At 44.5% G+C, this 26,686-nt stretch overlaps 2 protein-coding genes across 2 annotated transcripts in view; both read left to right on the forward strand.

Moving 5' to 3' along the window:
* The window catches only part of LOC126285029 (uncharacterized), a 91,431-nt gene that overhangs the window by 55,510 nt on the left and 9,235 nt on the right, over positions 1 to 26,686 (forward strand). The window contains exons 3-4 of the mRNA XM_049984354.1: positions 22,911 to 23,011; positions 23,067 to 23,416. Coding sequence (XP_049840311.1) covers positions 22,911 to 23,011; positions 23,067 to 23,416 — 451 coding nt within the window. The remainder of the gene's footprint in view (positions 1 to 22,910; positions 23,012 to 23,066; positions 23,417 to 26,686) is intronic.
* LOC126284329 (ankyrin repeat domain-containing protein 6-like) overlaps positions 12,350 to 26,686 on the forward strand; it is a 147,054-nt gene continuing 132,717 nt past the window's right edge. The window contains exon 1 of the mRNA XM_049983176.1: positions 12,350 to 12,423. The gene's annotated coding sequence lies outside the window, so the exon portion shown is untranslated. The remainder of the gene's footprint in view (positions 12,424 to 26,686) is intronic.

Raw genomic sequence — 26,686 nt, forward strand, 5'->3', positions numbered from 1 at the left:
GCCCTACGCCTCAAGTCGGCAGCACCGGCAGTTCCACCTGGTTGCAGCAAAAGTACAGGCCCTGTGCTACGAGTAACAGGATTTTCGTCTCCACTCCGGGAGACCTGGCTCAGTCTGTCCTGGCCTCCACCAGCGGTTAATCAGCTGTCATACGCCGGGCCCAGTTACGTCCCAGCTCTTGACTCCGCCATGTTCTTCGGGCAGGTACATGACAGACAACATCACAAGAGAGATATTTCTGTTGTATGTAGTTGTGTGGATAGTCATCCAAGGGCATAATAACTAAATATTCTTTTAAAAGTGTTTTCAATCACTCCTCAGTAAGAGGACTCTTCACTTTCAATTTGGATTGCAAAATAAACCTCCTCTTGGCAACTCAGTTTTCCTGCACTCCTTCCACAATTAATGACTGAACACTGTGTCTCGTTTGACTCTGAGCTCCACATGACAGTTTAAACATTTGTGTCAGGAGGCAACACGAGCAGAAACACGTAAAAATGAATAGCAATGAATCCTTTTGTGTCCTAGACGGAAAGTACAGTTAACCACACACGGCAATATATTTGTGCTCCACGAATCTTGTGAAAGAAAATCGTAACCAGTTCTCTTTCAGATGTGGTCATTTCGACTCGAAAATGTGCTCGTGAATACAGATACCCCCATCTTCTTTAAAACCATGGTATCATCAAAATACAATACGTGTAAAACACATGCAGTAAAAGAAATTACAGTTATTCCCATGACGTCTTGGTCATAAGTTTCTCCAACTCTCAACTGATTAGCAGATTTTGTAAGCTAGACCTGGGGCTACGCTAATGATCAGTGTAGCCACAACCAAGCTTTCATGTACAGGAGTGGGGACAGTGGCTCTAACACAGTACTCCTTCGTTGTACAGCATGTGTAGAATGTGGTGTCAGCGCCAGACACCACACTTGCTAGGTGGTAGCCTTCAAATTGGCAGCGGTCCGTTAGAATACGTCAGACCCGCGTGTCGCCACTATTAGTGATTGCAGACCGAGCGCCGCCACACGGCAGGTCTAGTCTAGAGAGACTCCCCAGCACTCGCCCCAGTTGTACAGCTTACTCAGCTAGCGTTGGTTCACTGTCTACATACGCTCTGATTTGCAGAGACGACAGTTTAGCATAGCCTTCAGCTACGTCACTTGCTACGACCTAGCAAGGGGCATATTCAATTACAACAAAAACTATCTTCAAGAATGTATTCTGAACAGATAATATTGTGAATCATGTACCGTCAAGAGCGACGTTCATCATTAATGGATTAAAGTTAAGTATCAAACTAATTATGTCCGCTTTCTGAATTCTCATTCCTTGTCATGTTCCGGACCTCACGTCAGTATAGTTCTTCCCTCCTCACGCCAGCCTGCGTGAGCTAAAACGAGTGCATTTCGGCCTCCACTCGTAACACGGTGTTGGCTGTTCTGCTAACACAAAATAGAATAATTTATTTTCCTCTTGTTTCTTAAGTTAAAAAATGGACGTAACTGAAATTACTCTTACCGTATTAAGATCAAACCTTTCACTTTACTCGGCGGGAAATGATGTGTCGCTAAATGTTTGGAAATAAGAACTGAAATACACACTCCAAACACAAAAATTGTTTTTTCAATGTTGCTAGGTCTGTTCCTATGGACGCTGTTGGTTAGAAGTTCCTTAGTTCTACATTATGTTATAGCTGCTTTTCATTCGTTCTCTGTAAAAATGAGCTTCTTGTTTCAAACAATAGCCACCTTTCCAATGTAATTAGAACAACAATACATACGAAATTTAGCGTCCTGTTTATCTTACTAGAGAATGTATCGTGAGTACAGCTGGATATCTGACTATGAAGTAGTGTATAGAACCGTGCAGTTAACAAATGGCTCGAATATGTGCATATATATCTATGATGAGACCACTTAGATATTCAGAAAACAATTTTTGTCGTGAAAATACATTTTCTCCAAATTCACGTAACTCTGATACGGGGTAAGGATTACATGTGAGCATTCTGCACATCGCCAGTACAGACAACTCCCGGTCCAAAGTGCCGTGGATGTACAGGCGTTTCACAGAACCTTAATAATTTGCGTTCGATATCTGGGATCTTCTTGTCTTAGAATTTGAAAATATAAATGGTAGGGAATTTCGCTCGATAGCAATAAGTGTCACAGCTCAGTTGCAACTTTTTTGTTTTTGGCAAAGAAGGGATAGCCAGCGTTATTTTCTTGTATTTGTATTGCACTTTATTGAATTGCCGAGTCTGCACTTTAACAAATTGTGTTGTGTTAACACACCAATATGCTTCGTACTGCACCAAAGCGAAACTGTCCCCAAAAAACCACGAATTAGCGTATATATGAAATATTTTTAGGGATGAAATTCTTCACTTTTGCTTTCTTGTGCATCATGTTTATTCGCCGTTCGTTCTTAGAGATACTGAAATATTAATTACATATTACCTTTCTCTGCTTCATGGCTACTAATACTAAAGTGTAGTATTATGACTACTTTAAAACAGGATCAAAGGTTTGAAGACTTGCAGAATCCGTAGGTAGACTGTCATACATAAATCTTTATGCAAGTTAAAACTTTCGATATTTTTCACCACCTTATGTGAGTATTGCTAGTATGATACTATATTTAGATATTTCTGACATTCATCAGCACCAACTTTCCTTCCTTTGTCGAATTTAGATTTCCATCCATAGCACCACTACTGTTACCAACAACTACATGTGCAGAAAATAGGTCATGTAAAATGGCTGTGAGCACTATGGGACTTAACTTCTAAGGTCATCCGTCCCCTAGAGCTTAGAACTACTTAGACCTAACTAACCTGAGGACATCACACACATCCATGCCCGAGGCAGGATTCGAACCTGCGACCGTAGCGGTCGCGCGATTCCACACTGTAGCGCCTAGAGCCGCTCGGCCTCCCCGGCCGGCGGTCATATAAAAGAAGTATTACAGTTTCAGTGTTAGCACAAAATGTAAACAAACAGATGTATACTGGAGTCATGACAGTTGATGATATACCTAGTCTTTTTAAAAATCTATTTAGCTTTCGGGATTACCGTATATGCATTTCCTGTTCTATGCATGTACTGTGTATAAAGCAGAAGAAATACTTTAACAGCGCATCTCCTGTTCAACAGTGCTTGTAGCTGTAACTGAACTGTGACATAAGACATTATGCAGGAATTACAGATACTCGGAAAGGGTCGCGTGTTGTAGCACTAAGAACTGTAAGGCCACGTCTACATCTACAAAAACACTCCAAAAAACACCGCACGGTGGCTGGCATTGGGTACCTCGTACCACTGCCAGTCAACCTTTCTCCTGTTCCACCTGGAAATCGAGCAAGGTAAAAAGAAATATCTATACACTGAGGTGATATCCTAATATTTTAGTCGGACCTCTTTTCGCCCGGCGAAGTGCAGCAATTCGACGTATCATGGTTCAACAAGTCGTCGGAAGTCCCCAGCAGAAATGCTTCCTCTATAGGCGTCCATAATTGTGGAAGTGTTGCCGACGCAGGATTTGGTGCACGAACTGACCTCTCGATTGTGTTCCATTCGCTAGCACTGTCCAGCAGGTTCTTTAAACCAATCGCTAACAACTGTGGCCAGATGACATCGCACATTGTCATCCATGAAAATTCCCTCGTTGTTTGGGAACATGAAGTCCATGAATGGCTGCAAATGGCCTCTAAGTAGTCCATTGCAAGTTAACACAGCCGATACCGCTGTGGAGCGACCACCAGCTTGCACAGGGCCTTGTCGACACTTGAGTCCCTGGAATCGCGGGGTCTGCGACAGTCGTCTAGGGTCACGAGCCCACGTGAGGCGCTGCAGGCGGCGTCGTGCCACTGGCAAAGGCACTCACGCCGGTAGTCTGCTGCCTTAGCCCATCAACGTCAGATTTCGCCGCGCTATCCTAACGGAGACGTTCGCCGTACGACCTACATTTATTTCTGCGGTTCTTTCAGGTAGTGTTGCTTGTCTATTAGCACTGACAACTGTACACAAACATCGCTGCACTCGTTAAATGAACGCCTTCGGCCACTGCATAGTCCGTGGCGATTTGCTATTGTTGTTGCGGTCTTCAGTCCTGAGATGCAGCTCTCCATGCTACTCTATCCTGTGCAAGCTCCTTCATCTCCCACTACCTACTACAGCCTATATCCTTCTGAATCTGCTTAGTGTATCCATCTCTTGGTCTCCCTCTACGATTTATACCCTCCACGCTGCCCTCCAATGCTAAATTTGAGATTTTTATTTCCTCTCCATGGATTTTAATACCTACTCCGAACTTTTTTTTGTTTCATTTACTGCTAGCTCAATATACAGATTGAATAGCATCGGGGAGAGGCTACAATTCTGTCTCACTCCCTTCCCAACCACTGCTTCCCTTTCATGCCCCTCGACTCTTATAACTGCCGTCTGGTTTCTGTACAAATTGTAAATAGCCTTTCGATCCCTGTACTTTACCCCTGCCACCATTAAAATTTGAAAGAGAGTATTCCAGTCAACATTGTGAAAAGCTTTCTCTAAGTCTATAAATGCTGGAAACGTAGGTTTGCCTTTCCTTAATATTTCTTCTAAGATAAGTCGTAGGGTCAGTATTGCCTCACTTGTTCCAACATTTCTACGGAATCCAAACTGATCTTCCCCGAGATCCGCTTCTACAAGTTTTTCCATTCGTCTGTAAAGAATTCGCGTTAGTATTTTGCAGCTGTGACTTATTAAACTGGTAGTTCGGTAATTTTCACATCTGTCAACACCTGCTTTCTTTGTGATTGGAATTATTATATTCTTCTTGAAGTCTGACGGTATTTTGCCTGTCTCATACATCTTTCTCACCAGATGGTAGAGTTTAGTCAGGACTGGCTCTCCCAAGGCCGTCTATAGTTCTAATGGAATGTTGTCTACTCCCGGGGCCTTGTTTCGACTCAGGTCTTTCAGTGCTCTGTCAAACTCTTCACGCAGTATCGTATCTCCCATTTCATCTTCATCTACATCCTCTTCCATTTCCATAGTATTGTCCTCAAGTACATCGCCCTTGTACAGACCCTCTATATACTCCTTCCACATTTCTGCTTTCCCTCCTTTGCTTAGAACTGGGTTTCCATCTGAGTTCTTGATATTCATACAAGTGGCTCTCTTTTCTCCAAAGGTCTCTCTAATTTTCCAGTAGGCAGTATCTTTCTTACCCCTAGTAAGCCTCTACATCCTAACATTTGTCCTCTACCCATGCCTGCTTAGTCATTTTGCACTTCCTGTCGATCTCATTTTTGAGACGTTTGTATTCCTTTTTGCCTGCTTCATTTACTGCATTTTTATATTTTCTCCTTTCATCAATTAAATTCAATATTTCTTCTGTTACCAAAGGATTTCTACTAGCCCTCGTCTTTTTACCTACTTGATCCTCTGCTGCCTTCACTACTTCATCCCTCAGAGCTACCCATTCTTCTTCTACTGTATTTCTTTCCCCCATTCCATTAATGGCTGAAATTCAGTATTATCACCACCATCTTGATTCTGTGAATCTCAGAATATTGAATTCCCTAAAGCTTTCTGATATGGAATGGCCCATTCATCTCGCTCCAACTACTATTCCGCATTCAGAGTCTTTCCATCCGCGTGGTGCGTTTAAAGTCACGGTGGAAACCTTTTCACATGAATCATTTGAGTACAAATGATAGCTCCATCAATGCACTGCCCTCTTATACATTGCGCATTACTGCTATCTGCATGTGTCCATTCGCTATCCCATCACTTTCGTTACCTCAGTGTCTGCTTACAAACGAGCCTTGATTTCTCTGTCTCTGTGGTTCGTACGTTGGTGGCAGCAGAATCAGTCAGAATTCAGTTACAAATGTCGCGTATCTAAATTTTCTCATTAGTGTTTTACTAAAATAATGTGATCTTTTCTTCAGGGATTCCTCTTTGAGTTCACGGAGCATTTGCATAATACTCAGGTGTTGATTGAACTAATGTAGCACCTTAGGCTTTGAATTGCTTCGATGGCTTTCTGTATTCTGACCTGTTGGAAATCCCAAACACTCGAACAGAACTCAAGTATAGGTCACACATGTGGTACATGCATTAGCATTTGTAGATGAGCAACAATTTCCTAAAATTCTCTGAACACAAGAACGTCAACCATTCGCCTGCTGTGCCATCGAACTTACGTGCACATTCTGTTTCATATCGCTCTGCGATATTGCACTTGAACGTGCGGCTCTATGTGGCTCTTTGAATAGCACTTCGGTGTGTGGCTTTACATGACTGGGGGCCCAGCAGCAAACTGTCCGACCATGGAAGGAGGCTCTCACTGGTGTGATGTTTGTTTAAATAATAAAGGCATAACTGTTCCTATCCTCTCCCAAGATTTAAGATTAGGATAAGGCAGCTTTAGATTTGGGGTGACAACTGTTTAAACTGAAGTTTCAAAAGGGGGGGGGGGATGTTTACCGCAAGTGGACTGAAATTTAGGGGAAATGAACTGTAACGTCATAGAGAAACCAATGATCTTTGAATTTCTGGCCATTTTATACTTAAAACAATATTCTAAATTTAGAACATATGAAGTCTGACAACCATGCAGAGAGCATCAACATGCCAGGGTCAACCATCTAGGATTGTCATCTTGAACTCTGACATGATAGGATGGTACCAGTCAGACATCTTGGATCAGTATCTCAAATTCTGATGTCAAAGTACTGCACCGGTATCCCTGGTCTACCAGTTTGAATTCTGACATGATAGGGCAGCGCCAAAACCCTAGGTCAGCCAACTTGCATCGCCATCTTGAATTCAGATGTCATAGGACTGCACCTGTATACCAGGTTAATCATTTTGGATCGTCATATTTAATTAAGACGTCAAAGGTTTCACTACTATCAACAAGGACAACTGTCTTCACTGTTTTCAGTTTCATGCCAACAAAACAATGCTCCGTCTTGGATCTTTCAGTTTCCCTCTATTTTATTCTTATGATAACTGCTCTGCTACCTCATTGATGTCATAGATGACGGGATAACACTGTCTGTTTTGAATTTCCCGCCATTTTACACTCAGGGCAACTGGCCTGGAACAGAGGGCTGATGGACTTCTGGCATTGTTGTATGATATCATCGATGACGTGATAGGGGTAAGGCAATGGAGAAAATCCGGCAGAAATCCAGACTGCACTAGAACGCCATCCACAGCTATACTACTCATGGAAACCATGTCGTACACGTGCACAAGACTTAAATTGACTCACTGCCTGCTGAGACACCTAAACAGACGGATGGATGTGACTGAATGGTCTCTGGCTCAAGTTGAAGCAGATAGTGAAGGCGAAAGTCGTAGCACTGCTCACTGGAATTCTGTAATGGAGGTTTCTGATGCCATAATGTTTATCACATTTGTTTCTGATAGTTTCTGCAGTGCTAATCCAGAAACAAATCTTTCTGGACAGGAAATTACCAGGAGTTTTATACGCGATTATTTCAGGCAAATTTATCGACATTTACTAGGTACGCACAATAGGGGATTTGCCGAACGGCTGGTCACTATATTAATATAATTATCTGCGTTGTGATGTTTATGTATACAAAACTTATGCTATTCCGTAATTCTTAACTCATCTCAATTAAATTTTTCGTACCGTTTGTGTAATATTTTGCAGATCAAATTGTATGCAACTGCCGAGCTCGAAACTAACATTTCCCCCACTCAGCCCATGTTCTTACTTTTACAGCCAAGCAGTACCTCAGAAAGCATATTTTTCCACGTAGTAATAACTTCGGTGGAAGCTATCGAATTATCACATTAAGTTCGTCCTTTCTCACACTGTCCAAAATGACGTCCATGCAATATGAAACCCCGACCAGTGGATGCACAGTCCTCACCTGTGTCTCGGGTATTAGGGAACACCTCACGCACGAAGGCCACATTGCTGGCAATTTCAGTGGCAATTTATGACCCGCAATTGGCCGCCCTCTTAAGCCTCGGCACACACGATGCTGTATAGAGAAATTTCTGCTAGTATTTCGAACGACACCCTTCTTTTTAAGTTCTGCTATGTAAAATGAACAACAGTGCTTAGCAGTAATCGCACGTGATCTGCGTGTGTGGACGATTACCCATAAAAACTGGAAGTTGTAGTTTATCAAACATGTTTTGGATTATGCTTGTTGGGAACTATTGTCTATCCACCAAAGAAGTGTTCAGACCTAAATTACCCACATTTGTTGAAAAATAAACTGAAAGTAACTGTATTTTGGAGCTGTCTCTGATCAGTTCATTACTTATATTTCAGAAAATTTCATTATTCTACGTCATTTTCCCTCTCTCACTGTTTGCAATGTTACAGATAGTTTCTATGCGGTTGGCGGTGAAAATTTTGTTGCTGAAAACATGTATTGTTTGCTCAGAGGTGTTGTTAGGACTTTACAACACAATTTGCAGTGTGATTTAGGATTATCATCATCCAAGTTCCTTTATAGGATGCAAAATCTTATTTACTTGGAATGATAATTTGTTTCTATTTATAATCCATGGTTGAGGAGCATTTAATACACTTGCACTGTTATTCTTTTCGAAATAACAGTATTCATAGGTGTCGGTGACTATGATACAAAAAAATGGTTCAAATGGCTCTGAGCACTATGGGACTTAACATCTATGGTCATCAGTCCCCTAGAACTTAGAACCACTTAAACCTAACTAACCTAAGGACAACACAGAACACCCAGCCATCACGAGGCAGAGAAAATCCCTGACCCCGCCGGGAATCGAACCCGGGAACCCGGGCGCGGGAAGCGAGAACGCTACCGCACGACCACGTGATGTGAGCAACTATGATGCGAAACAAATTGTATTTTTCATGTTCACCTGATACGATTCCATTCTGTATTTCGCACTTACATCTTTAAGTTCAAATATGGCTCTGAGCACTATGCGACTTAACATTTGAGCTCATCAGTCGCCTAGAACTTAGAACTAATTAAACCTAACTAACCTAAGGACATCACACACATCCATGCCAGAGGCAGGACTCGAGCCTGCCACTGCAGCGGTCGCTCGGTTGCAGACCATCTTTAAGTTCTCGATTAATTTTTAATTTATTAATCATGTATTTTAACTGCAAGTATTTAAGCAAGAGCTTTGAAATCTCGATATGAGTATACAAATGTTACTAATAGCATTTCTCTTGCTCCATGTGCACACATTAGAGGTGGAAGAATTACAACATGTGAAATGGGAAGGATCTAAACTATGGGGCTAGAATAGATATACCAATGAGGGTTAAATTGTAATCTAATCTTAATTTTTTTAAAGAAATAATCATATTTGCCACCTGGAGAAGAGTATATTGCGACTGTTAGTGTGTATCCCCGAATTACACGTCCTACAGCATAGGCTATCTAAATGGTGACCACTGTCTGAGATTACCTTTCTTTTTACACATGGAGTATCCATGTTTCAAACTAGGAATGTCCATGTTTTTATACAGGGAGTACCCACGTTTTTATATAGGGATTCCCCACATCTTTATACAGGCAGTACTCACGTGCGACGCAAACCTGTAGGTGTGCAGGAACCAAGACAAGGGAGGCAGGGCAGGCTGAGGGCCGCAGCTCGGAGTTTTTGGCAGGATGTGTGTCAGTCTCAGTGGAACTAGACGAGACAGGAGCAAGCTCGGAACGAAGTCAGAGATGTTACAGTGTAAAGTCAGGCGCCGGGAAGCCAGTCGGTACCATTACAGCAGAGAGGGTTGTGAAGAAGACGTCAGCCAATTGCACGCTGTCCTGCCCCTCTCCAGGACGACAAAGCAACAGCAGCGGTCCTCTTTGTGAAGAGGGCGTAAGCGCCGCGCCGAATGATCACGGCCCATTTCTGCAGCAGCATCAACAATAGGCATTTCGCCAGCCGCGGTGGTCGAGCGGTTTTAGGCGCTTCAGACTGGAACCACGTGACTGCTACAGTCGCAGGTTGAAATCCTGCCTGGGGCATGGATGTGTGTGATGTCCTTAGGTTAGCTAGGTTAAAGTAGTTCTAAGTTGTAGGGGACTGATGACCTCCGATGTTGTCCCATAGGCTCAGAGCCTTATTTTTCGTTTTTTAATAGGCGCTTCAACACCAGGGGCTTAGGAATTGTATATGCTGAGGAGAATTCTTATTTGCATGTCTCCCTCAGGCTCGACACTTCTGTGTTATAGCCAGAATTAAGTATTGTCATTGTTAATTTTTACACTCCTGGAAATGGAAAAAAGAACACATTGACACCGGTGTGTCAGACCCACCATACTTGCTCCGGATACTGTGAGAGGGCTGTACAAGCAATGATCACACGCACGGCACAGCGGACACACCAGGAACCGCGGTGCTGGCCGTCGAATGGCGCTAGCTGCGCAGCATTTGTGCACCTCCGCCGTCAGTGTCACCCAGTTTGCCGTGGCATACGGAGCTCCATCGCAGTCTTTAACACTGGTAGCATGCCCCGACAGCGTGGACGTGAGCCGTACGTGCAGTTGACGGACTTTGAGCGAGGGCGTATAGTGGGCGTGCGGGAGGCCGGGTGGACGTACCGCCGAATTGCTCAACACGTGGGGCGTGAGGTCTCCACAGTATCTCGATGTTGTCGCCAATGGTCGGCGGAAGGTGCACGTGCCCGTCGACCTGGGACCGGACCGCAGCGACGCACGGATGCACGCCAAGACCATAGGATCCTACGCAGTGCCGTAGGGGACCGCACCGCCACTTCCCAGCAAATTAGGGACACTGTTGCTCCTGGGGTATCGGCGAGGACTATTCGCAACCGTCTCCATGAAGCTGGGCTACGGTCCCGCACACCGTTAGGCCGTCTTCCACTCACGCCCCAACATCGTGCAGCCCGCCTCCAGTGGTGTCGCGACAGGCGTGAATGGAGGGACGAATGGAGACGTGTCGTCTTCAGCGATGAGAGTCGCTTCTGCCTTGGTGCCAATGATGGTCGTATGCGTGTTTGGCGCCGTGCAGGTGAGCGCCACAATCAGGACTGCATACGACCGAGGCACACAGGCCAACACCCGACATCATGGTGTGGGGAGCGATCTCCTACACTGGCCGTACACCTCTGGTGATCGTCGAGGGGACACTGAATAGTGCACGGTACATCCAAACCGTCATCGAACCCATCGTTCTACCATTCCTAGACCAGCAAGGGAACTTGCTGTTCCAACAGGACAATGCACGTCCGCATGTATCCCGTGCCACCCAACGTGCTCTAGAAGGTGTAAGTCAACTACCCTGGCCAGCAAGATCTCCGGATCTGTCCCCCATTGAGCATGTTTGGGACTGGATGAAGCGTCGTCTCACGCGGTCTGCACGTCCAGCACGAACGCTGGTCCAACTGAGGCGCCAGGTGGAAATGGCATGGCAAGCCGTTCCACAGGACTACATCCAGTATCTCTACGATCGTCTCCATGGGAGAATAGCAGCCTGTATTGCTGCGAAAGGTGGATATACACTGTACTAGTGCCGATATTGTGCATGCTCTGTTACCTGTGTCTATGTGCCTGTGGTTCTGTCAGTTTGATCATGTGATGTATCTGACCCCAGGAATGTGTCAATAAAGTTTCCCCTTCCTGGGACGATGAATTCACGGTGTTCTTATTTCAATTTCCAGGAGTGTAATAAACCTCATTAATACGCCAGAATGAGATTTTACCCCTGCAGCGAAGTGTGCGCTGACATGAGACTTCCTGGCAGATTAAAACTGTCTGCCGGACCGGGACTAGAACTCGGGACCTTTGCCTTTCGCGGGCAAGTGCTCTACCATCTGAACTACCCAAGCATGACTCACGACCCATTTCACAGGTACTGGCAGAAGTAAAGCTGTGAGGACGGGTCGTGAGTCGTGCTTGGGTAGCTCAGTTGGTAAAGCACTTGCCCGCGAAAGGCAAAGGTCCCGAGTTCAAGTCTCGGTCCGGCAGACAGTTTTAATCTGCCAGGCAGTCTCATTAATACGATTTGCTTGAATTGTTTGTCCAGTGATTCGAGAAAGCAATTTTGCTAGACACTCCTTATTCGACGACTAGGCAGGATCCAACAATAACGGTTTGGCTATTCAGCGCATCAGGCTGTTGTGCTGCACAGAGCTGAGGACAAACTCAAACTGAAGCCTTGTCGGGTACAGCATCGACAAACTGATTACATAAGCCTATTCACGTGTTGTTCTCGTGATTTGTGCCTCTCTCCTTAAGGTAAACGCTCAGATAAGCGACGAGCTGATATGCGCCACCCGGTTAGATCACACGTGGAGAAAGTGCCGGACGCAGTGTATATAAGCAGCAGAGTAGGTTGTGTGTGTCTGCCGACACTACGACTCCAGCAGCTGAGGGAACGGGACCCTCTGCCTGACGTCACTCCTGCCTCACTCTCGGGGTAAGTTCAGTCTCTCGGTTTCTTGATGTCGTGAGGGGCGCCTGTCTGTCGATATGTCCTCCTTCTACTTTAAATTCGAGTAAATCTGTATGGGGCAGCTGAGCAATTTTCAAAGTAACACAGTGCGAGGGCGCAAAATAAACAATAGTTTCCACCTGACGGGTGCATGATTCGTTTCTCTTTCCAAAACTGAAAAGAACTTGTCCAGAAAATATCTGCACAATTTCCTGTGCAGAAGCAACACTGGCTGTAGTAGTCAGTGTTTTATTGAGTGTAGATCAGTGATGATGAGACTGAATATTTTTGGTGTAAAGAACATGGTTGCTGTGAAGAGGTATCATTTGTTGGACTTAATTCCATACTACCGTAAATAATGTGTTGACCTTCAATAAAAAGACTACACATTGATCTTGCCAAGCCGGCCTTGGTGGCCGAGCGGTTCTAGGCGCTACAGTCTGGAGCCGCGCGACCGCTACGGTCGCAGGCTCGAATCCTGCCTCGGGCATGGATGTGTGTGATGTCCTTAGGTTAGTTAGGTGTAAGTAGTTCTAAGTTCTAGGTGACTGATGACCCCAGATGTTAAGTCCCATAGTGCTCAGAGCCATTTGAACCATTTTTTTGATCTTGCCAAAAAAATTCAAACATCTTTGGAACAAAAGTCAGCCCACAATATACACCTCAAGACAACCTTTTGGTTGAGTGATAGAGCCCCTATTAAGTTCCTCTCTTGTCTCAGTCCAGAATTACAATCCAGCACATCTACCGCACATTAAATTTATTTTCATAGCTGACCTGAGTGTCCGAGCGGTTCTAGGCGCTACAGTCTGGAACCGCGCGACCACTACAGTCGCAGGTTCCGATGTGTGTGATGTCCGTAGGTTAGTTTAAGTAGGTCTGCGTTCTAGGGGACTGAGGACCTCAGAAGTTATGTCCCATAGTGCTCAGAGCCATCTGAATCTTTTTTTTTATTTTCATAAGAGAAAATTATCCTGCCACAGTCTTCTGTCATCCAATCTTTACGTGTGTTTACAAACTAAATTCGGTCTGCGACGTGTTTCCTAGGCGGCATAAATTTCTTCTTGCATCGATTCCTGACAGTCATTTGTCGAAGTCGAGATGCGAAATAATTTTCTTAATGTCTTCTTCAATGATGGATGAACTGTAAGGAACAGATTTTGCTTTTTCCCTTCGCTGGCATTTTTATTGACCTGCACATTTGGGGGGCTTGCATTTGTCTTACAACTATATTCTGTGTCACAAGCTTAATAATATTCCAGTACCTCTCTGCTATTTTAAAAGGCTTCCCACTCTTTTCTTGTAAATAAAACGTTTGTTTGCAGTTATCGTACTTGAAGCTTGTGGATTTCTTTAGCGAGTAACATCATTTCTTGCTTCCTCAGGAAAATGTATTTCTTCCTTCCCGTTGCCTAAAACGAAAGTTTTAGATTAAATATTCAGCAGGAATCTTTTATGGATATCGAAAATCATAGTAACACCGTAAAAATGGCGTTCAACAACAGTGAGCTCACAAATATAAGACAGGAAATTCTATGACTTGTTTTGACTCTAGACAGGAGGGAAAATACTTTTTCACAGATAATCAACTAAAAGGAGGCATAAAATATCAAGGGGGGAACATCTTATCCACATAGTGGCATAACATGTTGTTGTTGTGGTCTTCAGTCCTGAGACTAATTTGATGCAGCTCTTCATGCTACTCTATCCTGTGCAAGCTTCTTCATCTCCCAGTACCTGCTGCAACCTACATCCTTCTGAATCTGCTTAGTGTACTCATCTCTTGGTCTCCCTCTACGATTTTTACCCTCCACGCTGGCCTCCAATACTAAACTGGCGATCCCTCGATACCTCAGAACATGCCCTACCAACCGATCCCTTCTTCTAGTCAAGTTGTGCCACAAACATCTCTTCTCCCCAATCCTATTCAATACTTTCTCATTAGTTATGTGATATACCCATCTAATCTTCAGCATTCTTCTGTAGCACCACATTTCGAAAGCTTCTATTGTCTTCTTGTCCAAACTATTTATCGTCCATGTTTCACTTCCATACATGGCTACACTCCATACTAATACTTTGAGAAACGGCTTCCTGTCACTTAAACCTATACTAGATGTTAACAAATTTCTCTTCTTCAGAAATGCTTTCCTTGCCATTGCCAGCTTACATTTTATATCCTCTCTACTTCGACCATCATCAGTTATTTTGCTCCCCAATTAGCAAAACTCCTTTACTAGTTTAAGTGTCTCATTTCCTAATGTAATTCCCTCAGCATCACCCGACTTAATTCGACTACATTCCATTATCCTCGTTTTGCTTTTGTTGTTTTCATCTTATATCCTCCTTTCAAGTCACTACCCATGGCATAACATAATAGTAACATTTGTCAGAGGTGTCAGAGGCACTCTTTTCAAACTGTTCAAGAATTTATAAATTTCAACAGCCTGTCGACAAGATATTGCAGTCGTGTTGAGTTCACTGTAGATCTATGTTTAAATCGGGAAAATAAAATTCTCCTTATGAAAATATTATTTTAAATCAGTTCATAAATGGTTTTGATTGATGTAGAATTCTAAACATATTAACACTGGAGCAAAACATTGAATGAACTGAAGAGAAACGAGAAAATATTGCGTTTCAGCTAAGTGTGGATATTGGTCTAGACCGCATAGCAAGGAATATGGTAGATATTAGGCAGCTAATAGGTAAACTTCCTTGATTTAAAATTTAACGTCGATAGTCTTTCAGTGAAAGATTTTCCTTCTCTTAGACACCAGATCCATTTGGATTCTTGTCGTCCGGGATTGCAAACACAGAACAAATTGCCACAAACGCTCTGCCTCAGTTACGTAGAGACGAAAATCTAGGTGCGGTTCTGTGTTCTGCAACTTAGCGCACGTTGTTTGAACTGCAATTGATTCGAAGAAAGCTCAGTCTACGCAGCTGTGGAAAGTATGAGTGAGTGGTGTAGAGTGGCTGCACGGGACGGGCGGATTCACGTTAAATAAAATGGTTAAAGCTTGGGGAAAGAAAATACACAGTGCTGCTGCCTGCTGAGAACTGGCCTCACCAATTCTGCTATACAACAGAACTGTTGTCAGTGAGTTTGACGGAGGAAGACTTTTTGGCAAAATCTCTTTTGGTTTTCAGTCATGTCTTGTAGGCCCTGAGGTTGATTTACATGGTACCATTTACCTGACATAAACGTTGAGTAATAATTGTTTTACGATATCAGTGTTTGAGAAAAACGTCCTTTGTTGTTCACTGATGTTTCTCTCGGTTTTATCTATGAGTCATTAATTCCGACATAGTGTTCAGTCGGGAAAAGTGGCCTTTACTTGAATCGTCCCCTTAGAAAAATTATACACGACTGTGCTTAAACTGACACACAATATTTTTTTGCGCAACGCAATCTGACTTTCAGTAATCCCTACAAGAGAATGGCCCTGAATAACATTAATCTATATGTTTCACAAATCACTTACCTCACAAAAATCTTCGTTACTCGAACTACTGCAATACAGCTTGCGCCACTACTGCCAGCTAAATAAAAGATTCAAACTACTGAAGTCACTAACTACTGATAGGCACAGTTAGCAAATGAAAGATTTTATTCAAAACTCCGCTATCTCTCTCCCCACGTCCACCACCGCTGGAGGCTCACCTCCAACTGCGCAACGCTACACGCTGTTCACACCCAGCTGCCGCTGCCCAACACTACAATGGCAGACAACAATGCAAACCAGCCACAGACTGCACACAGCACAGCCAGTGATTTTCATACAGAGCGCTACGTGGCGGCGGCGTTACCAATAAAAAAACCTAAACAGCCTACTTACATACTAATATTCATAGAGAAAAGTAATAAAGCTGATGACCCCAGTAAGAGTTACATACACGTATCACACATGATACTACAGATCAGACTGTCATGAAAACCCTTTTATATACAAACCTGTTATCCGCCACTATATTCATTTGTGACGACTTTGAACTAATTAAATTAAATGACATACAGCCTTCTCAGTTATACTTAGCCTATTATAAAAATCCCGTTCGAAAACGGTCTGGTGGAGCCATTTGGTATTGTTTCTGAGACTAGGGCATCAGGACGTCTAGAAAATATGCTCGGAAATCAAAACAAGAAACATCGGATCCTGTTGCGATGGCAGTGGCCACAGGACTCTCTTTAGATATGGAAAAGTGGACACTGTGCTAGTCTTCAGAACAATGCATATGAATCCCATAAAATTATTTTCTTTTGCACTTAAAAATTTTTCCTGCGATACCTAATGATACGTAGATTCAAATGGCATGCTTCTGTCATTATAGGTGCTTTAGTGAAAATTTAGTTTCACTTAGAGTGGCCACTTTACCCCACCTTACTCTAACAGCTGAGTGAAAACACGACTTAATACGTCACCGTTGCGCAAAGAAGCTTTACAAAGTTTCATGTTTTTGTGTCACGTGTTTGTATGCAGGCCCGTCGCATGTGCGACTTTCCGTGTATAGAGGCAGCACCTCTTATGGTAAACATAATCCTGGTTGGCTCTGAGCACTATGAGACTTAACTTATGAGGTCAACAGTCGCCTAGAACTTAGAACTACGTAAACCTAACTAACCTAAGGACTTCCCACACATCCGAGGCAGGATTCGAACCTGCGACCGTAGCGGTCACTAGGGCCCAGACTGAAGCGCCTAGAACCGCTTGGGCACACCGGTCGGCAAGTATAATCCCAGATGGAAGCATAGCTTCTACAAGCAAAGAAACAAAATAATAACTTCTTAAAATTTCTCAGTACTGCATTTCAGTCCCATTAAGAAAATGCTGCCTGTTCAAATGAGAAATTGGTATAAAAGCTGCTATTCACGTACCAGAAGTACATTAATTCTTACAGAATGCATATGTGATGGAGCCCTCTGTAACTCTGTGCAGCACAGCATTAAACATAAAAATCCCCGTGCTATCGGTGAGGTGTTGTTACTTCCAATACACTCATATACATTGCAACACTCGAACAAAGATCCGCTTCGTGCATCACAGGAATTTTTCTCGCGATAAGGCCTCACTGCTCATTGGACTTTGCGTGAGATAGCGAAGAAGAAAATTGTCGACGTATGCCAGGGCCGTTAACTAGAGATCAGGTATGTCTATGATCTAGCACTAAGATTGGTTGAAGTCTGTTCCATTACTATTTCTACAGTGCTCCAAATTAGCCACCAGGATAATGAGTGTGAAACACTATAAAAGATGAAAGCAATGTTTATACAGTTTCAATAAAGGCACATACATTTTTATGTTGGCATTTTTGAGTGCACTACATCACAGCGGCAGTCACAGACAAGGATCAAATGGTTCACGCGCTTCCATTTTTAACATGCATCTTGCAGTATGTATGAAGGAGTTTCTGATTACGAACTTACTGCGCTGGTAACCTCATTCATTTAATGGAGGTTGGGAATTGGCAGAGATTCGTCGTAATAATGGTAGTGCCTTACAGCAAAGTAAATTAATTATGATTTGTCGCTTCTATATGTATTAAAGAATAAAAATTTATTTTGCAATAAGTGAGTGATGTAGGGCACATAAAGTGTCGTCCTGGCTCTGACAGCTTAAAATCTATACGAAGAGAATTCATTATAGCTGGTAACACTAAAAATTCCCATAAGAAGGAAAGCATTAAGTCGCATTACAGGTTGATCCGCAATATAGAACATTGTAGATGCTAGGTAAACACAGACAATGAATGGTAACGTGACATGACTGAGAAACTTGGAAATGCCAACGTCTGATGCAAGAAGTTGGCATAGGAATCTTCTGCAGTTAAAATATTGCGATATCAGTGACTTAGTTGCCAGTTCGGGAGCGCATGCAATGACGTGTTCCTCTTCTTCAGTAGCTGGCAGCTGATCTTCAGTCTTCACGTTTTCCTACCTTCTTCTTCATTTCTTTGTAGGATTCACAGCCGAAATCTGCTACTATTTGATCCGTGTACTTCACTCGGTGCCTTCTTCCTTGACATATTGCAGTTTTTAGGGGCCCATCATTTGTCAATAGGTAAACAGTAATATGAACTCTTCTCGTTAGAATAGTGTTCCATAAACTTCTCTCCCACTATTTTGTGCTCTTCGTCATTTGTAACTTAAGAAATTTCAATGTCCCATTGTGTCACCACACTCATAACATTTCTATGTTTTGCTTTCCCCAGTAAAGTCCAGGTCTTACAATCATACAGTACAAAACGATAAACATATGCTCCCCCAAGCCTTTTACCTGGTTTGCAGACAGTTCTTTTAGAGGTCAATTTCTTTTTCTTTCTGTTGTTGGTGCTTTTTGCTTGGATTATTGTGCTTCTTATCTGGTCTCGCTTTCTGTACCTCCAATGAGGTCGCTTTCCCCGGCCGAGCGGTTCTAGGCGCTACAGTCTGGAACTGCGCGACTGCTACGGTCGCAGGTTCGATTCCTGCCTCGGGCATGGACGTGTGTGCTGTCCTTAGGTTAGTTAGGTTTAAGTAGTTCTGAGTTCTACGGGACTGATGACCTCTGAAGATTAGTCCCATAGTGCTCAGAGCCATTTGAACTCGCTTTCCAAATAAGTAAATGAGTCCACTCGTTGCAGAAGCTTGTCAACAGACATAATCTGGCACTCTTTTGTTATCCTTTGTCCCTTTTAATTCCTAATAACTTATTTCCAATTCATATTCTTTCCCCCGGCTTTAATAATTTTAATTAACGTGAAATTGGTATCTTAATCAGTCTCAGTTAAAACAGCCGTGCCGTTGTGATAGTTAATCTTTTTCCACGTGTTACTACTCATATCTCTAACAGTCCCCTGACTTTGTGAGTACCCTTATGTCGTCTGTTTCAGATTAAAATTAATTGCTGGTAGTGTACATCCCTGCTGGACCCTTTCTCAATATTTACCTCGACCTGTTTACACTGTTGACAAATAATAGCTATCTTGTTCTTAGGAAGCTTTACCATCAGTTATCAGTCTCTATGGTTCATCTCTACTTTCTTCAGTAACTCAGGACCATTTTGCCATTTTACATTATAAAATACGTATGGTGTGTGTCGACAAAGTCCATGTGAGCTACATATTTCCTTTGAATCGTTTTTATACACATTATTTTAAATGTGATGTTTTTTCTCTGAATCTTTAAGGTTTCTTCTTTTTAAATAAATTATTTTTCTGAGAACGTGGCTCAAGTTTTTTGAAGATGACTGTAGTCTTGACTTTTGTTGGATGCACAACGACGGAAAGCATTCGATAATTTTCATGTATTCAGGGATTCGTCTTTTCAGGTGTGAAAAATGTAAGGTTTCTTCTAAAATCATTGGGCGACTTTCCTGTAAGAGTATAGGACTTGTGTTTCATTTCCATACTTCCCGCTTAAAGAATTTCCGCAGCGATATTGTCTACATCCAGACCGGTTTCTCTTCTTCAACGTATTCAGAGCTAGTTTGAATTCATGTTTAAATGAGAATTCGCCAACAAGTGGTATTGGGTGAAACACAGAATTGGAGTAAATGTAAAGTGATTTGCCCTCTCATTTCCAGAACCATTAGACCATGTGAAGTATACTTTTTAGGCATTGATTATGACCTGAAATTGATAATTCATTGCACCAGAATGGGATCTTGGAACTGAGAATTAACACTGTGGTGTCCTAACCATCCGTCTAATATAGAGTGCCTAGGAAGCTGTTTTCTCGGGTAGCTACACAACAGTTACAGCTATCATATTAATGGTTGGCTCAAAAATGGCTCTGAGCACTATGGGACTTAACTTCTGGGGTCACCAGTCCGCTAGAACTTAGAACTACATAAACCTAACTAACCTAAGGACATCACACACATCCATGCCCGAGGCAGGATTCGAACCTGCGATCGAGCGGTCACGCGGTTCCAGACTGAAGCGCCTAGAACCGCACGGCCACACCGGCCGGCTATTAATGGTTGCTTTTACAGTAAAGTAAATTGACAGTACCTAACTTTGCCTTTTAACAAAGAGGTGTCGCAAGCAATCTGCGACGTGAAAACAATCAATGTCCTCCGATGTACACCATTTCCACGGGAGCAATTCATAAGTCACGGCTAAATCGTTTGGATTACGGCTCGTCTTCTAGTGGCCGTCTCCTAGTGCGGCTGTGGCTATCAGGAGGCCTCTTATATTCTCCTCGTATAGGGGCCGCCCCTCTCGTGGTGCCGTGATAGAGCTCTATTGGCTGGCGTCGTCTCACAGCCTTCTCTGTTGCAACGTTTGGGGCCGACGTGCCGGCGCTTCATGTTCACGCCGGAACATACACAATGGTAGCTTGAAATCCGTTACAAAACTGCAAGAGACATACTATTCAAAGCGAATGCGTAATCTCTACAACTCGCTCTGATGTGTGACCCTATGCGTGGCTGGGTTTTTTCCACTTGGAACGTGTCAGAACTGTTGAGAAGCCACCCTCTCTAGCAAATGGTCAGTCCAGTATGTGAACCAACTGGGTTAGATGTTAAGACCAGAGTAATACAGAGTCTATGGCAAATACAACTCTTTCGTAAAGTGTTTGAAGAAATTAAGATGATAACACGTGGAAAGAAGTATAGCTGTAGCTAAATCTACCTTGTTGGTATAGTTGTATGTCTCTATTTCGAATTACTTCGTGGTCAATTAATATTTCATTGTAGAAGAAAATTTAAGGAAAGGAGGGCTCCAACCATACTACACTACTAGCCATTAAAATTCCTACACCACGAAGATGACGTGCTACAGAAGCGAAATTTAACCGACAGGAAGAAGATGCTGTGATATGCAAATGATTAGCTTTTCAGAGCATTCACACAAAGTTGGCGCCGGTAGTGACACCTGAGGAAAGTTTCCATCCAATTTGTCATACACAAACAGCAGTTGACCAACGTTGCCTGGTGAAACGTTGTTGTGATGCTTCGTGTGAGGAGGAGAACTGCATACCATCATCTTTCCGACTTTGATAAAGGTCGGATTGTAGCCTATCACGATTCCGGTTTACCGTATCGCGGCATTGCTGCTCGCGTTGGTCGAGATCCAATGACTGTTAGCAGAATATGGAATCGGTGGGTTCAGGAGGGTAATACGGAATGCCGTGCTGGATCCCAACGACCTCGTAATAACTGGCAGTCGAGATGACAGGCATCTTATCCGCTTGGCTGTAACGTATCGTGCAGCCACGTCTGGATCCCTGAGTCAACAGATGGCGGGTTTGCCACACAACAACCATCTGCACGAACAGTTCGACGACGTTTGCAGCAGCACGGACTATCAGCTCGGAGACCATGGCTGCGGTTACCCTCGGCGCTGCATCACAGACATGAGCGCCTGCGATGGTGTACTCAACGACGAACCTGCGTGCACGAATGGTAAAACGTCATTTTTTCGGATTAATCCAGGTTCCGTTTACAGCATCACGATGGTTGCATTCGTATTTGGCGAATCGCGGTGAATGCATATTGTAAGCGTGTATTCGTCGTCGCCATAAATACGTGGTTTGGGATGACATCGGTTAGACGTCTCGGTCACCTCTTGTTCGCATTGACGGCAGTTTGAACAGTGGACGTTACATTTCAGTTTTGTTATGATCCGTGGCTCTACCCTTCATTCGATCGCGGCGAAACCCTACGTTTCAGCAGGATAATGCACGACCGCACGTTGCAGGTCCTGTACTGGCCTTTCTGGATACAGAAAATGTTCGACTGCTGTCCTGGGCAGCACATTCTTCAGATCTCACACCAATTAAAAACGTCTGGTCAATGATGACTGAGTAACTGGCTTGTCACGATACGCCAGTCACTACTCTTGATGAACTGTGGAATCGCGTTGAAGCTGCATGGATAGCTGTACCTGTACACGCCATCCAAGCTCTGTTTGACTCAGTGCGCAAGCGTATCAAGGCCGTTATTACGGGCAGAGCTGATTGTTCTGGGTACTGATTTCTCAGGATCTATGCACCGAAATTGCGTGAAAATGTGAAACCATGTCAGTTCTAGTATAATGTATCTGTCCAATGAATACCCTTTTATCATCTGCATTTTTTCTTGGTGTAGCAATTTTTAAAAAACATTATCGTTGAAAATTTGGACCTGTTGACCCATTTGATGCAGGAAAAAAACTACGCAACTACACTTCACTCGTGGCGGACCAAATTTTCCAAATGTTGCTTGACACAGGTGTGATTGTATTATCTGAAGTGCTGTGTGTGGGTTAAAAAATGCTTCAAATGGCTCTGAGACTTAACTTCTGTGGTCATCAATGGCCTAGAAGTAGAACTAATTAAACCTAACTAACATAAGGACATCACACACATCCATGCCCGAGGCAGGGGATTCGAACCTGCGATCGTAGCGGTCACTCGACTCTAGACTGTAGCGCCTAGAACCGCACGGCCACTCCGGCCGGCGCTCTGTATGGGCAAAGGGCTGCTGAGTGGGGTATTGTTTCAGAATCGAGCACCGTGGCAGCCGCGAAGGAAGTGGAGGGGCCGCCGGCCGGGGACCTGGCCGGGCTGCTGGACGCGGGGCCCGGCGCCGTCGTCACGCTGGAGGCGGGCGCCACCCGCCTGGCGGTGCACCGGGCCGTGCTGGCTGCCCGGCGTGCAGGGCGCCGCGCTGCGCCACCTAGTGGCCTACCTCTACACGCTGCAGGCGCCGCAGCTGCCCGGCCTGGCCCCCCAGCTACTGGCAGCTGCCGACGAGTACGGCTTGCCGGAGCTGAAGGCTGCCTGCGAGCGGCAGATGGCCGGGCAGCTCACCGTGGAGAACACGGCGGCCGCGGCGGTGGTAGCGCTGAAACACTCCTGCGCCAGCCTCCAGCAGGCCGCCGTCGCGTTCCTCAAGGCCAACACCCACAGCGTGATGATGACGCAGTGCTGGGCAGACGCTGTGGTCAACCACCCGCACTCTGTTGTCGAGCTGACTCGCCTGATTGCAGCGCCACCTGCAGAAACTAGGTATGCATCCTCAAGATGTTCGTCTGTTCTCTGATATCTGTGTACGTACGTTCCCACGGGCAAACTATCCGCAATACATTGTCTTATCCGTGCAACTAAATTTCCTTAAACGTTACTTTATTGGCAGACACAGATGTTGTGTATAAGTACACTACTGGCTATTAAAATTGCTACACCAAGAAGAAATCCAGATTATAACCGGGTATTCATTGGACAAAAAACATTATACTATAACTGACATGGGTTCACATTTTCATTCAATTTAAGTGCATAGATCCTGAGAAATCAGTTCCCAGAACAACTACCTCTGGCCGTAATACCGGCCTTGATACGCCTGGGCATTGAGTCAAACATAGCTTGGGTGGCGCGTACAGGTACAGCTCCCCCTGCACCTTCAACACGATACCACAGTTCACATGGTTCAAATGGCTCTGACCACTATGAGACCTAACTGCTGAGGTCATCAGTCCCCTAGAACTTAGAACTACTTAAACCGAACTAACCTAAGGACATCACACACATCCATGCCCGAGACAGGATTCGAACCTGCGACCGTAGCGGTCGCAGGGTTCCAGACTGTAGCGCCTAGAACCGCTCGGCCACTCTGGCCGGCCGACAGCACAGTTCATCAAGAGTAGTGACTGGCGCATTGTGACCAGCCAGTTGCTCGGCCACCATCCACCACGCGTTTCCAATTGGTAAGAGATCTGGAGAATGTGCTGGCCAGGGCAGCAGTCTAACATTTTCTGCATTCAGAAAGGCCCGTAAAGGACCCGCAACATGCGGTCGTGCATTATCTTGCTGAAATGTAGGGTTTCGCAGGGATTGAATGTAAGGTAGAGCCACGGGTCGTAACACATCTGAAATATCACGTCCACTGTTCAAAGTGCCGTCAATGCGAACAAGACGTGACCGAGACGTGTAACCAATGGCACCCCATACCATCACGCCAGGTGATACGTTAGTATGGCGATGACAAATACACGCTTGCAACGTGCGTTCACCGCAAAGTCGCCAAACACGGATGTGACCATCATGATCCTGTAAACAGAACCTGGGTGCATTCGAAAAAATGACGTTTTGCCATTCGTGCACGCAGGTTCGTCGTTGAGTACACCATCGCAAAGGCGCTCCTCTCTGTGATGCAGCGTCAAGGGTAACCGCAGTCATGGTCTCCGAGCTGATAGTCCATGTTGCTGCATACGTCGTCGAACTGTTCGTGCAGATGATTGTTGTCTTGAAAACGTTCCCATCTGTTGACTCTGGGAACGAGACGTAGCTGCACGATCCGTTACAGCCAAGCGGATAAGATGCCTGTCATCTCGACTGCTAGTGATACGAGGCCGTTGGGATCCAGCACAACGTTCCGTATTACCATCCTGAAGCCACCGATTCCATAATCTGTTAACAGTCATTGGATCTCGATCAACGGGAGCAGCAATGTCGCGATACGATAAACCGCAATCGCGATAGACTACAATCTAAACTTTATCAAAGTCGGAAACGTGATGGTACGCATTTCTCCTCCTTACAGTAGGCATCCAAACAACGTTTCACCAGGCAACGCCGCTCAACTGCTGTTTGTGTATGACAAATCGGTTGGAAACTTTCCTCATGTGAGCACGTTGTAGGTGTCGCCACCGGCGCCAACCTTGTGTGAATGCTCTGAAGAGCTAATCTTTTGCATATCATAGCATCTTCTTCCTGTCGGTTAAATTTCGCTTCTGTAGCACGTCATCTTGGTGGTGCAGCAATTTTAATGGCCAGTAGTGTATTTATCAACATTTGCTTTACCTTCTCATAACTGGTTTATCAAGTTTGTTAACTTAAATATATTTATAAGCAGATAAATCTGCCAACAAAGTCGTGGAGGATTAGGGTTTTTCGTAGCTTCATAAATTGTATTAAAACGTGAGCAGTGCATCCTTATATGCAATGATGTGTCAAACTGCATGTGTACAAGAAGTTGTTGTTTAGGTTTTGGGATGAAATTTCTCAACACAACGAAGGGTACACTCACTTTTGCTCGCAATACAAAGATGTGCTGCTCAGTGCAGAATCAAGCACAGTAATGTATGTCTCTTACATCCAGCGCTGGTGAGTGCCCATCTGCGCGTTGTCTTCTCGCTGTGACAGTGTTCGGGCGAAGCATAATTCAAAGATATTTGTTGTTACCGGTGTCAGTGAAAATTATAACCACTACTGTATCAAAATGTGTGACAAGTGGAGATTCGAGTTTTTTTGCTGTAACACTTGGTTAACACCCCAACCAGTGATGGTGTGAATGTGGAGTAAGTGCATGTGTAGAGACGACAGCGCCATTGGGTGGAGGAGAGTGTCGGGGGGTGGCAGGCGGCGCAGTTGCCAAAGAAACTGGTAGACCTGCCTAACATCGTGCAGGGAACCCTCGAAGACGCAGAATTGCCGCAACGCGACGTGGCATGGACTCGACTAATATCTGAAGCAGTTCTGGAGGGAATTGCCGTGGACGCTGCGAGGCTGTCCAGAAATCCGTAAGAGTATGATAGGGTAGACTCTCTTCTGAACAGCAAGTTGCAAGGCAGCCCAGATATGCTCAATAATGTTCAGTCTGCGGGATCTGGTAGCAGCGGAAGTGTTTAAACTCAGAAGAGTGGTCCTGGAGCCACTCCGTAGCAATGCTGGACTTGTGGGGCGTTGCATTGTCCTGCTGGAATTGACAAAGTCCGTCGGAGTGTACAATGGACATGAATGGGTGCAGGTGGTCAGTAAGGAGGCTTAAGTATGTGTCAACCAACGGAGTCGTATCTAGTCGTATCAGGGGTCACACCCATATCATTCGAACTGCACACGTCCCACACCGTTATGGAGCCTCCACCACCTTGAACAGTCTGCTGACATGCAGGGTTCATGCATTCATGAGGTTGTCTCCGTACCCGTACACGTCCATCCGCTCATTAGAATTTGAAACGAGACTCGTTCGACCAGACAATATGTTTACAATCACGTCGGTGTTGACGCTCCCAGACGAGCCGTAAAGCTTTTTGTCATGTAATCATCAAGAGTACACGAGTGGGCCTTCGGCTCTGAAAGCCCAAATCGATGATGTTTCGTTGAATCGGTCCCACGCTGACACTTGTAATGATCTTAGATTCAAATCTTCAGCAATCTGCAGAAGGATTGCACTCCTGTCACGTTGAACGTTTCTCTTCAGCCGTCGTTGGCCCCATACTTGCAGGATCTTTTCCCGGCCGCAGCGATATCGGAGTTTTGATGTTTTATCGGACTCCT

This window comes from Schistocerca gregaria, chromosome 8 (genome assembly GCF_023897955.1).
Source record: "Schistocerca gregaria isolate iqSchGreg1 chromosome 8, iqSchGreg1.2, whole genome shotgun sequence".
NCBI lineage: Eukaryota > Metazoa > Arthropoda > Insecta > Orthoptera > Acrididae > Schistocerca > Schistocerca gregaria.